Source organism: Lynx rufus, unplaced genomic scaffold (genome assembly GCF_022079265.1).
Source record: "Lynx rufus isolate CCGP_SWC_20201006 ecotype Redwood Valley unplaced genomic scaffold, mLynRuf1.p SCAF_8, whole genome shotgun sequence".
Classification (NCBI taxonomy): domain Eukaryota; kingdom Metazoa; phylum Chordata; class Mammalia; order Carnivora; family Felidae; genus Lynx; species Lynx rufus.
Genome location: NW_025814896.1, coordinates 12,831,047 through 12,844,201, shown reverse-complemented (window position 1 = coordinate 12,844,201; position 13,155 = coordinate 12,831,047). Strand labels below are relative to the sequence as shown.

At 53.9% G+C, this 13,155-nt stretch overlaps 1 protein-coding gene across 1 annotated transcript in view; it reads right to left on the bottom strand.

Moving 5' to 3' along the window:
- PREX1 (phosphatidylinositol-3,4,5-trisphosphate dependent Rac exchange factor 1) overlaps window positions 1-13,155 on the bottom strand; it is a 185,246-nt gene that overhangs the window by 76,406 nt on the left and 95,685 nt on the right. The window contains exons 5-6 of the mRNA XM_047069417.1: window positions 12,446-12,547; window positions 2,937-3,098 (exon numbers count right to left, since the gene is read on the bottom strand). Coding sequence (XP_046925373.1) covers window positions 2,937-3,098; window positions 12,446-12,547 — 264 coding nt within the window. The remainder of the gene's footprint in view (window positions 1-2,936; window positions 3,099-12,445; window positions 12,548-13,155) is intronic.

The following is a 13,155-nucleotide window of genomic DNA, read 5'->3' as shown; positions in this document are numbered from 1 at the left end:
GAAGATTATCAGAAGTAAAGATCTGTAACCACTGCCATTCACCGGCCCCTGAGGCTGTGACTACAGAGAGCAGGAAGCCTTTGCAGGTAGCCTCACTGTTACACATGATTTTTTCTAGCTATGACATATTATTTTTATATCGCCTAAGGATCAAACTGCATTTAAAAAACCATCCTACCGGGCTGACTCCATCAGAACAGCATGTGACTCTTCATCTCAGGGTCATGAGTTCAAGCCCCACATTGGGTATAGAGATTACTTAAACGTTAAAACAACAACTTTCTACTACCGCACAGAAACCATGTTACTTTTTCTAAAGAGCATTCATATTCCGCATTTCACTCTAGCCTCAGGATGACACCAGGCGGTACCTTCAGAGACATTATTACTAAAATTAGGCAATCGGGGGCAAATTAGGTCGGGAGAGCACCACAAAGTCGCCTGAGGCAGGACAAAGTTACAGAGCTGGGCTTCCAAATCAAGTCCCCATGCCTCAGTTTCTTTATCTGTCCAAGGCAATAATCATACCACCTCCCCTTAGTATCGGAAACATGTAACAGGGGCTCAATAATTGCCACTAATTATTCACTCCAGCTCACTTTACTTCTTACTGTGCCAAGAAACAGCGATCAAAATAAGGACCACTCTCAAATTGTAGATTTTTCAGGGTCTAAAAGGGCCCCAAAGACCCTTAGTTCTTGTTTCCCGAGGCCCTGACCAGAAGCCGACATCTAGAAATCACTTCTGCTCTGGCTGCCAAAATGCTTGCTCAATACTCCTCTCCACAGGGACGCATGTGAGAAATGTCTTTTTCAGCTGGTTTCCAGGAAACTCTCTGCCTCCCAGAAGAACTGCTATCTTCCTTTTCTGAAAATAAATATTGAGTAACTTATGTCTCCTGCTCTCTTCACCTTGGCCGTCAGGAAGCTCAAAGCCCAAAGAGGCTTAAGTACATCCTCTCTATCAGCTCTGTAGCTTAGCATATTTGCTGACAGCGGCCATGTGACCTACTGGTCAAGGAGACGAAAGGAGAAGTCTCTTCGGGGCTTCTGGGAAAGGCTTCCCTCCATTGAGGAGAAGAGCTCCCTCTCACTGCCCCGGCCATGCCCCCGTCTCCTCCTGCTTTGAAACAGAAGCTCCTGGAGCTACTGCTCTCATGGAACCAGGAGGGGAAGGCAAGAGACAGAACGGGAGCTCTGGCATCACGGGGCTGAAACAAGGCCTAAGACAACACACCCTAACTGGCACACCTTTCTGGCAATTTGCATTGTAGGAAGTAGAAACCGAGCTACGTATTTTTGTTAACGTTTATTCATTTTTGAGGGGGGGGGAGGGGCAGAGAGAGATGGAGACACAGAATCAGAAGCAGGCTCCAGGCTCCGAGCTGTCAGCACAGAGCCCGTTGCGGGGCTCGAACCCACAAACCGTGAGATCGTGACCTGAGCCAAAGTCGGACGCTCAACCAACTGAGCCACCCAGGCGCCCCTAGGCTACATACTTTAAGCAGAAAGAGATAAGGGGCTTACTCAATCTTCAGATGGTCTACAGGAAGCAGGAACCCAAGCCGGGGCTCCCAGAAAGCCGGCCTCTGCCCCAGCTGGGAGACGGGAGGTCACACGCCATCTGCCTGAGCTGGTACCACAGGAGAACACCACCCTGCTGTGTCCAGGCCTCGGGAGCTGCTGCTCAACTGTCGGCTGCAAAGCCATCCCCTGCCTGCTGGACGTGCACCACCGCCAGCCAGCGGGTGTCCCGTGCCTCTTGACACCCAGGAAGCTGCGACCCGGCCCCTCTGCTAAGATGCTAATGCAGACAGCCCAGGCCCACCACAGCTGGGCTTTGCGGCAAAGACAGCACAGGGGTGGCTTGTGTCCCACCCCAGCTTCTCAGTCTCAAGCGGCTGGATCCGATCTTGGCCATTCACGTCGCAAACCTAACCTACAAGGGGGACTGGGAAATGCAGCCCTTCGTTCTCTGGCTTCGGCGGGAAAGGAAGGCCCAGCGGAAGGGGGATGGGCGGCCAGCGCTAATCCACGATACCCGCCTCCTCCCCGAACCCTCTCTCCACAGCCAGACTCTCACATTCGGGATTCCCGACCACGGGGAAAAGAAGCGGAAAAATCCCAAACGTAGCAAGTGCCAGGAAACCCACAGGGTGTGAGGCACACGATCCAGAGAACAATCTAGAAGTATTGCATCTTTGCTTTTGATCTTCTGTTCCAGCTGTATTTACTCTGATATTTTTTATGTATCCAGCTTTTTCCATGTCCTTCGACAGATTTGTAGGAAATCTCTAATAATCCAAGGGAGACACAGAGGCTTAAGTGAATAAATGAGGCACCACGAGAAGGTTTCAAGAACCCCATGCCCTCGTTGGCGTGACGGGAGTATTAGCAACACCCACCCTGTACGGAGTGGCTGTCACGTGCCAGGAACAGATGAGGAAACTGAAGTTCAGAGGAGTTAAGCCGTTTGCCTGAAGTCACCCAGCAGGGGAGGGTCAAAGCCAGAATTCTGTCCTGGAGCAGAGCCTTAAACACTACCCTGCACCTTGGCACCAAAAGCCCCGAGGCCTATGGACACCGGGCAGACATGGCAACACGTGAAGGAGAGAGACTGGGGAGCAACGGGGAGAGGTGGGGACTGAGGAAAACCGGAGCTTCTAGAGGCTGCTGTCGTGGAAGACGGGGGTCCGGTGCTGCCGGTGTTTCAAAAGAAACTTGAAATCGAGGCTCTTATGGGGGCTCAACCAGAAAACAATTAAACTTTTTGTTTTTCTTTTCAACAAACACCGTGTAAGCCCAACAACATGCGCCCTCCAGGCTGAACGTGGTGTCCACCCGCCGTCTATACCCGCAGCTGTGTGCACCCCCTCCCCCCCAGGCCGCCGCCTCGGGCCCCGCTGGAGCCCAGGAGGCCACCTGCCCCAGACGCACCTCCCAGCCTTCGATGTGGGACTGCAGCTGCTCCAAGGCCTCCAGCTTTTCCATCTGCCGCTTGGTCTCGTTGATGTTAGAGCAGACGGTCTTCATGGCCTGCAGGGCGCTCTGGACCGCGGGGTGGTCGGGGTGCTTGCCGGGGGTCCTCTTGGCAAGCTCCTGGGGGGGAGGTGGGGACAGGGATGAGGCACACCAACCCGCAGAGGACCAAACACGGCGTCCACGTCACCTGGCCCTGAGCCAAATCCCAGCAACGCTCGGTACAAACCGGGTGTCCTGGGGCTGGGGAACACCATTCATTCATTGACTCATTCATTCATTCATTCAATGTCCCCTGAGCGCCTTCTTCATTTGTCACCAAACAGAGGAAAATTCCTCACCTGGCAGGTATTACATTCCAGTAGAGGAGATGAGCCCAAATGAAGAGAAATGACATGTACAAAACACTGTCAGGTGGTGATAAATACCAGGAAGGCAAATCCGAATGACGGGACAGAAGGTCTGGGGAAGGGAAGTGTTCTTTCAAATGGGGAGATCAGGGAGGCCTCTCAGAGGAGGTGACATCTGAACAGAGACTCCGGATCAAGCAAGGGAGGGAGTCCTGCCAAACTCCTGGGGAAGACCGTGCAACACAGAGGGTACAGCTAACGCAAAGGATCTGAGGTCTGAGCATACAGGACACGTCATGAGGAAGAGTGAGGAGGGCACATGGCTGGAGGAGAGTAAATGAGAAAGAAAGGAAAAGAGACAGAAAAAAACAGAGAAGACAGAGATCAGGAGGTCAGAGAGGCAGCCACACATACTGACCCCAAAGAGCCCCAGTTTTCTCAGCTGTAGAATAATATAAAAAACATCCCACCCAGGGCACCTGGGTGGCTCAGTCAGTTAAGCGTCTGACTCTTGCTTTCGGCTCAGGTCATGATCCCACGGTTTGTGGGATCGAGCCCCACGTAGGGCCCTGCACTGAGCCTGGAGCCTGCTTGGGGTTTCTCTCTCTCTCTCTCTCTCTCTCTCCCCCCCCCTCTCTCTACCCCTCCCCAACTCATATGCTCTCTCTCTCAAAAATAAAGAAACTTAGGGGTGCCTGGGTGGCTCCGTCAGTTAAGCATCTGACTTCAGCTCAGGTCATGATCTCACGGTTCGTGAGTTCGAGCCCCGTGTCGGGCTCTGTGCTGACAGCTCGGGAGCCTGGAGCCTGCTTCCGATTCTGTGTCTCTTCTCCCTCTGCCGCTCCCCTGCTCACACTCTGTCTCTCTGTCTCTCTCTCTCTCAAAAATAAATAATAAACATTTAAAAAATTAAAAAATAAATAAAATAAAGAAACTTAAAAAAAAAAAAAAAACCACCTTCACAAGGACCAGACCGTGTAAAAGGCCCCTCTCCCATGGCCCCCACCACCACTGCCCACCCCGGCCGCAAGCACAGGCTGGGATATGCTGAAGGTCAGCCTCACTGTCATGGAAGGGCTTCAGCCACATGGTGAGTGTGACGAGACAGAAAGTGGGGAGGGAGGACCTGTAGGACCTCAAGTCCGCAGGGAGGGTTTCCCAGCGGGGTCACTCAACCTGGCAGAGAGAGGTTTTCCTTCATCACCCGACCCAGACATGCCCAACGGTTCTAGTATCTCCCCATCTCTCCGCTGCCTTGAAATCACAGGTGTGATGCTTTGGCATGCCACACGTGGGTGCCAGGGCTGGCTCCGCCCCTCGGACAGGTCACCAGCTGGGTGACCTTGGGCCAGTCGCCCTCCGTGCTGAAGAGCAGTGATAAGGGGGGTGGCAGCAGTGAAGGCCCACTCAGCCTCTGCTCTGTGCTTGCGAGCAGGGGCTGTTACTGTCCCCTTTAACAGATAAGGAGGTCGAGGCACAGCAGCACAGCCCACGACCTCCCAAAACCAAAAGGACGACGCAGACCTGTCCGTCTGGGTCCGTTCGTGGTCATGGCGAATCGGAGACCCCAGGGAAAGGGCCTCCGTGGTGAAGTGCGTAGCTGGCAGGCATTCAGTCCGTGCTGGCCACCATCAGTCTGTCGCTGACAACACGTGCTGTGACAGCAAGCAGCAATCTGGCCCCTGCCAGCCTGTCGTTCGGAGCACTCCCAGCAGAAGACCCACCTCCGAAACATCCCTTCTCCACTCACGTCGTTTCTGCCCCTGCCTGAAGATGAGCGGCCCCTTGTCTGGAGCACAGGTCCTCGCGGGCCTGAGGCCCAGATGTTCTGCAACATCAGGACCCTGAGGATTTTACTGAGCACCTGCCATGTGCCAGGGACACGCCCCAGGGGGAGCAAGGAAGGGGCAGATGGAACCGTCTCTCTGGCAAAAGGCGCTCCCACGGGGGAAGGGGGACCACACGACAGCCCTGAGTGGTGAACACAACAGAGATAAGTCGGACCAGAGGAAGGACGGTGTGTGACCCGAAGCTGTGAAATAAAGGGGTGAAAGCAGGTGTCCCGCCCCGGGGGAGGGGCGCTCCGCGAGGCTGCCGCTGCTCACTGGGCAGGAAAGAACCTGAACCGGCCTGGGAGGCAGAGCTCAGCCCAGGGGCAGGGTGGAGGGCGGGCTCCGCGAGGGGGGCAGCACGGGAGCTGGGGCAGCGGGAGCCACGGTGGGGAGAATTCTGACTTCCGGTGTCTTCTCGCAGGATCCCTGGCGGGTAAGGAGCTCATTTCCTAACATCAGAGTCAGAGGAGGACTCCAAGGGACTATCCCAAAGTATCCTGAATGGTACACAAAGAACTACGGTGCATCAGCACAAAAGATAATCATCCAACAGAAAATGAGCAAAGGTGGGGTGCCTGGGTGGCGCAGTCGGTTAAGCGTCCGACTTCAGCCAGGTCACGATCTCGCGGTCCGTGGGTTCGAGCCCCGCGTCAGGCTCTGGGCTGACGGCTCGGAGCCTGGAGCCTGTTTCGGATTCTGTGTCTCCCTCTCTCTCTGCCCCTCCCCCGTTCATGCTCTGTCTCTCTCTGTCCCAAAAATAAATAAACGTTGAAAAAAAAAATTAAAAAAAAAAAAAAAAAGAAAATGAGCAAAGGATATGAAGAGGCAACGGTCAAAAAATGAACCCACCACCACCATCCTGGTCCAGCCAGCTGCCACCTGAACCGCCAAAGTCAAACTCGGCCCCCACTCCCCACTCACGGTCCATTCTCCACACACGGCCAGAGGGATCCTGCCAGAACGACGTGAGACCCTGTCCCTCCCCTGCTCACAACCTTCCTAAGGCACCTATAACACTCAGAGAAGACAAAGACCCCGCAGTGGCCCACAAGGCCCTGCCTAGCTGGCCCCATCGCCTCTCTGACCTCACTCCCCTGCTCTCTCCCTCAGATCCTCCTCTGGCCTCCTCACTGTTCCTCGGACACAGTCCTGCCACAGGGCCTTTGCACTAGCTATGCCCTCTATCTGGCAGACTCTTCCCCGGGCTACCTGTACGGCCCCCTTCCTCACCTTCTCCTGGTCTCTGCTCAAAGGTCACCCTCGCAGCCCATCACCTGGTCCTTACCAACCATCTTGGCCTGAAATATTTCTGCTCCACAGCAACACGACAACTCTACAAACACGTTCATTTCCTATTCGTCCACTGACTGTCTCCCCCAGCAGAGTGGCAGTCCCACAGAGGTAGGGCTCTGGGCCGTTTTGTCCACTGTGCACCTAGCACCTGGGATGAAGCCTTCCACGTAACAGGGACTCCACAGCAGTTGGGGAACGAATAAACGGCCTTAAAACCCTCCGATGGTGCAGCACCAGCCAGAACCCTCTCCTGGAGGGAATCGGGAAGACTCCCGGGAAGTTGCCAAGAGAAGAACATGCTCACTGTGGGGTTCGCTGGTTTCCAGGGCTGCCCGCCTCCTCCCCCCACCGCTCGCCGCCCATAAAGGTTCTTCACGTGCCAGCTCTGAGCTGTACGTGTCCCAACTCCGGGAAACACGCCATTCCCCGGCCATCGGGGCACTGAGGGAACAGCAACAAACAAAACAGGCCTAAACCCCTGCCCTGGCCAAGCCGACGCCCTAATGAGGAGTCAGAAAAAATCAATCCGTACACCAGGAGTCATAGAACAGAATGTGAGCTAGGGACAGGGACTATGAAGAAAAATTAAAACAGGGTGAAGGGACAGAGAATGGCAGAGGTGTTTCTTCTGCTATAGCTGGGGTGGTCAGACAAGGCCTCTCCACGGAGGGGACAAGTGAGCAACAGAGCCCTGACGAGATGAGAGAGCGAGCCTCAGGATATCTAAGGTAATGATGTCCCTGAGGAAATTGCAAGTGCAAAGGCCCTGGGGCAGGAACCTGTTGTGTTCAGAGGGTGGCAAGGGGACAGATGTGGCTGGAGCAGAGTGAGAGGGATGGGAGAAGAAGCAGAGGGGGTCAGAGAGAAATACAGATTAACTGTGTAACACCTTCCAGGTGTCAGTGAGGAGGAATCTGGATTTAAATGTGAGTGACAGGGAGCTGCTAGAGGGTTTTGAGGGAAAATGACGTGAACTGGCTCAGACTTACCTGCTGAGTTGAATAGAGACGGTGGGGCACAAGGGCAGGGGCAGGAAGACCCAGTGGGGGCTGTGGCAGGGGCCCAGGGAGCGAGGTGTCGTGAAGCAGCTAGAAGGGCTGAACTCAAGAAAGAGTCCAAAGGCAGAGCCAATGGGGCCTCCTAATAGACTGGATGTAGGGTGAGCCAGAGACAGCTTGGGTTTGGCCTGAGCAACCAGAAAAAAGAGGCCATTTATGGAAATGGGGACAAGGGGGTGGCAGGGCGGGGAGACCAGTCTGGGGGAAGGGGAGAGCCAAGCATTTCGTTTTGGGCACGTCAGATAGGAGACGCCTGTCTGACATCCAAGTAGGGAAGCTGAGTGGGCAGGAGAACAGGTCTGGAATTTGGCCGACAGGTCCAGGCTGCAAGCTGGACACAGAGATGGGATTTAAAGCCCTGGGAATGTCCACAAAATACTTGTACATGGATGTTCATGGCAGCTTTGTTCGTAACGGCCAGAAAGTGCAAACGACCCAAATGTTCGTTAGTGAATGAATGGATAAAATGTGGTTCTATACAGCGGAATGTTATTCATCTAAAAAGGGAACGAAGTTATGATTCAGGCTGCAGTGTGGGTGAGCCTGGAAAGCACTGTGCTAAGGAAGAAAAGCCAGACACAAGAGGCTGCATATTCTAGGATTCCATCGAAAAGAAAGGTCCAGAGCAGGCAAATCCACAGAGACCGGAAGTAGATGAGTGGTTGCCAGGGGCTGAGGGAAAGCGGAGTGACTGCTAATGGGTCTGGAGTTTCTTTGCAGGGTGATGAAAATAGTCTAAAATTATCATGATGAAGGTTACACAAATTTTGAATACATTTTTTTTTTTTTTTCTTTAAAGGCCACAAAGTGGATGAGGCCACTCGGGAGCAAGTCTAGAGAGAGCAAAGGCCCAAAGACTGAGCCCTGGGCCCACTTGTGAGTGGAGGTCCGAAAGGTGAGTCACCAGCTAAGGAAGTGGAGGGGAAAGGGCCAAGGACATAGGAGGCAAAGGAGAACGGGGGGGCTGGAGTGGCAGCTGCCCCCTTTTGGGCTGAAGGGCCCGTCCAGCTTGCCCTGCACCTGCCTTGACCCGTCTCCATTACGCACCAGGCCCAGTCTGACTGGAGATGGGCAGGGACACGTTCACCACTGGGGGTCCTGAGCCACGCCAGCAGCTGGTGCACAGTGGCCCAGTGAGATCTGTGCATCACCAGGAAACAACCGAAAGGGGCAGTGACAGTCAGCCTCCCCTCAGGCACCTGTCATTTGAGCACTAGGGGCATTACCCCAAACCTGAATCATTTCCCTGGAAACACTGATGGAAAACTCAACAAAGCCTAAAAATGCCAACTGTCTATCCTGAGCCTGGGCTGGAGGCTGAGATAGAATGTTCCGGCTATTCTTAGGCAATGTTCAACTTCAGCCTTTTTCGGGCTGCTCCCAATGAGGCTTTCAATCTCGCCTCTTCTGTCTTCCCACCCGGGCTCCTTGACCCTGTCTGCCTACTGGCTTCGGAGTTCAGCTCAAACAAGGGGGCTCAGAGGGCCACAGGGACATCTGTGAGGGCGTCAGCATTGCAGGGGCCGGAGGAGGAAGCTCGAGGGTTTGGGCTCATGGCATCGTCTCTTAAAATCCGCTGGAAAATGTGACAGGAAGGAGGGACTCAGGAGGGGTAGGAAGAGTTGTCCACAATCCCAGCTGTTCTCTGATGCAAACGTTCCAGCTGTGGGTGCCAGAGGCCAGGGCACAGAGCAATTCTGTCAGGCGGGGAGCATGGCACGTCCCCGAAGGAATCCAAGGGCCTGCTGGCTGGTCCCCGGTGCTATCTGCACTCCCGGTAAACACAGCTGGAGACCGAGGAAACGGGGCGAGTAAACAGCCATTTGGTCAGGACAGCAAACCCACAGCCAGGCTGCATCATCATTTCCTGTGGGCAGTTTCTCTAGTTCTGTTCTTCTCCGTCTGCTCTCCTGGGAATCCAGAGCCCATAGATCCCACCAGACCAAACTGTGGCCTCCCATTGCGAGCTTAGAGTCCGCCCCCATACATAGGTCTAGCTCCACTGCTTGTTAAAATACGTTACGGAAACAGCCACTCCCCACACCCGCTGAGACCCCAGACTTTTCCAAGGTCCAGAAACCAAAGGGTTAACACCTAGGAAGCCTCGGTTGGGCTGTGGGGCTAGAGTCGGCCTTTGCTCTAATGGGTCAGACGTTCAAGGTTTTAAAACCCAGGAAAGAAGGAACAGAGCAGCCACTGAGCCACAAAACACAAGGCCACCGACCTTCCCAGACCCCTGCTTAGGGAACTGAGAAGGTCAGCATCCCCAGAACCCAAGCACTCTGGCAGCTTAATTCCCCAAAGTGCTTAACAGGCAGGGTAGCCTCATGGTTGGAGGGCGGCCCTCTAGAAAAGGGCTCAAATCGTGAGACCTACAGCTCCCCTACTATGTGGCCTGGAACTGGCCACTTCCTTCCTCTGTGCCTCAGTCTCCCAAGTGGGGCTAACCGCAGGGCCTCGCTCATCGAGTTGTTCTAAGAATTAAGTGAATAGATGTCCGACCATCTGTATGAATAACAGCCGTCTGTGTTAATACAAACCGCGTATTACACGTGAGTAAACTGAGGCCCAGAGAAGTGACGTGCACCAAGTCAGGCAGCGAGTAAATGGTGGAGCTAGAATTGAAATCCCAGCAGCCTATGGCTGCAAAGCCTGGCTCTACCCCAGGGGTCAGCAGACTTTTTCTGCAAAGGGCCAGATAGTAAATATTTTAGGCTTTGTTGGCCGCATCCGGCCTCTGTGACACAGTCTTCTTTGTTTGTTTTTTGGGTCTGTTGTTTTTTTTTTTTAACAACCCTTTAAAAAAATGTAAACATCATTCTTAGCTCCTGTGTTGTACAAAAACAGGCCACGGGCTAGGTCTGGCTCACAGGCCACAAGGTTGGCAACCCCTTGCCCTAAACTGCTACAGAGCCCTGCCTCTTAAAACAATTTTTTTTTCAACGTTTATTTATTTTAGGGACAGAGAGACAGAGCATGAACGGGGGAGGGGCAGAGAGAGAGGGAGACACAGAATCGGAAGCAGGCTCCAGGCTCTGAGCCATCAGCCCAGAGCCCGACGCAGGGCTCGAACTCACGGACCGCGAGATCGTGACCTGGCTGAAGTCGGACGCTTAACCGACTGCGCCACCCAGGTGCCCCGAGCCCTGCCTCTTAAATGCAGGCATCCAGTGCACGTTTGGAAAACACCACCAGACAGACCTAATGAAGCACACCTGTAGGTCCAGTTCAAGCCACAGGCTACCAGTTTGCAAGTTCCACCTGGAGCTCCTTCTGCACCAAGGTGAAGAGCTAGAGACACACGGCATTTCAAACACGTGTTTACGGGTCAAGAGCAGCGGCGAGAACAACCACAGAAGGTCCTTTTGAGATCCCTGGGACAGACAAACAGCAGGAGGCCAGAGGAGGTACAGAGAGTACTGTCCCACCAGCCATGGCTGCACAGGTTAGAGGCCTCTGTTCACAGACCCCAGAAAGGGTCTGGTCCAGCTCAGAGACTCAAGGGTCCCCCCACCATCTCCAGCAGAAAGCCAAGTTCAGGTTGGCCCTAGTAATCTTCCCCTCCCTCCGCTCTGCCTTCCAGTTGATGGAGCAAGGCCTCAATGACAATGACGTGGCCTCAATGACAGGTGCATGAACGAGGCACCATCAGCCAAATTAATCCACCAGCAGGGACCCCCAAGGAACAGCCGTCAGATGCCAGGCCTTTGGGATGGAGCCAGGGCAGGCTTGGGCCAACGGCCACCATTTCCAAGGGTCGAAAACCCTGGGCGGAGAGCAGCGGATGGTGGCAGGGCCATCCACCCAGCTGGGGATCCACCCAGAAGCCAACTCTGAAGCTGAGAATTAAGATTTCTGGGGCGCCTGAGTGGATCAGTCAGTTAAGCATCTGACTCTTGATTTTGGCTCAGGTCATGATCTCGGGGTCATGGGATCGAGGCCCTTATTGGGCTCTACACTAGGCATGGGGCCTGCTTGAGATTCTCTCTCCCTCTCCCTCTGCCCATCCCCTGCTCTCTCTCTCTCTCTCTCTCTCTCTCACACACACACACACAATAAATAAAAAATTAAAAAATAATAATAATTAAAAAAAGAATTCTTGGGTCACCACCCAAGCAGCAAATCTTCCCTGGCCCACCCTACCAACGCTAAATCAAAGGTGGCTAAACAGTGAAGAAGACAGCAGGTGTGTGGTTTGAGCTCAGTGCACCCAGCATCACCCGTATCCTCTTCTGCAAACAGCCAGGACAGTGATGAGGAGCTCCCGCATCCCCCACCCACCGGTTTGTGGCCTGTGGGGTCGTGTGATTGGTTGGAGGTGGGAGCACATGACATAAATCTGCACCAATTAGAGCTCGTTTGCTCAGAGTGACTGGGTCAGGCGTGGAGCACCTGATCCTGATATCAGCCAATGAAAACATAGCGCAGCCCAGCTCACGGTCACTGGACCACGTCTCAACCAATCAGAGCCCAACACTGCCCAGCTCGTAGCCACTGGGGTAAAGTGCAAGCTCAAGCACCCGGGAGAAGAATAAAGGGCACAAGCAAAGATTTCATGTAATTGGCTCACATTAAACCACATGACTCAGGCCCAAGCCACTCAGAACATCACATTCTTCCGGCCACAGGTGGCCAAAGCCTGAGGGACTCTGGGAACTCATGTCAGAGCTACTAAAAGAAAGGTTCCCTCTTTCCCACTATCCTTGAACTTTGGGAGGTGTGAGGCCAGGGTAACACGACCACCTGGTACCACACGGAAAACAGAGCTGAACAGTGGAAAGCAGAAGGTCCTGGAGGGATCCGGCCCGGCCCAGAGCCAGCACCACCCCTATACGTCTCAGCTACTTGAACTCACAAGTGTTTTGATTAAGCCAGTCAGAGCTGGGTTTCCTGTCACTTCTATTGCAGAGAGAGGAGCTGGGTGAACATCTCACCTTGAGGAGAAGGGGGTACTTGCAAATCCTCTGAATTGGAGACAGCAGGTAGCCCTCCAGAGGGATGTCTGTGGTCTTCCGGCCTCCCAGAAGCATGCAACTCTGCAAAAGGACATAAGACCTTCATTAAAACTCACCAGGGATGGCAAAGGGATTTGGCCACCTTCAAAGAACCATGGGGAGCACTCTTAAAACACTGCGACAGACTTTGGAAGCAATTTAGCAACACCCAGGGGAGATGAAAATATGCATCTCTTCAAGCCAGCACAAAGCCCAGATCAGGGGCTGGCAATCGACGGCCCGTGGGCCAAATCCCGCCCACTGCCTGTCTTGGTAACCAAGGATTTCCTGCAACAGAGCCACATCTATTTGCTTTCGTGCCATATCTGGTTGCTTCCAAGCCACCACGGCAGAGCTGAGGAGTTGCAACAGAGACCATGCAGTCACAAAACCTGAAATGTTTACTGTCTGGCCTTTTACAGAAAAGCTTGCTAACTCCTGATCTATAGGAACTATCGGAGCTTCGAGACACGCACCAGACGCAGGAGCATGGACGTTCAAAACTGCCTCGTATGGAATAGCAAACAACGCAAAGCGAGGTACAGAGCCATCAACTGCTGGCGTTTTGTGAGTTCGAGCCCCGCACTGGGCTCTGTGCTGACAGGGTACAGCCTGCTCAGATCCTCTGTCCCCCTCTCCTTGCCCCTCCC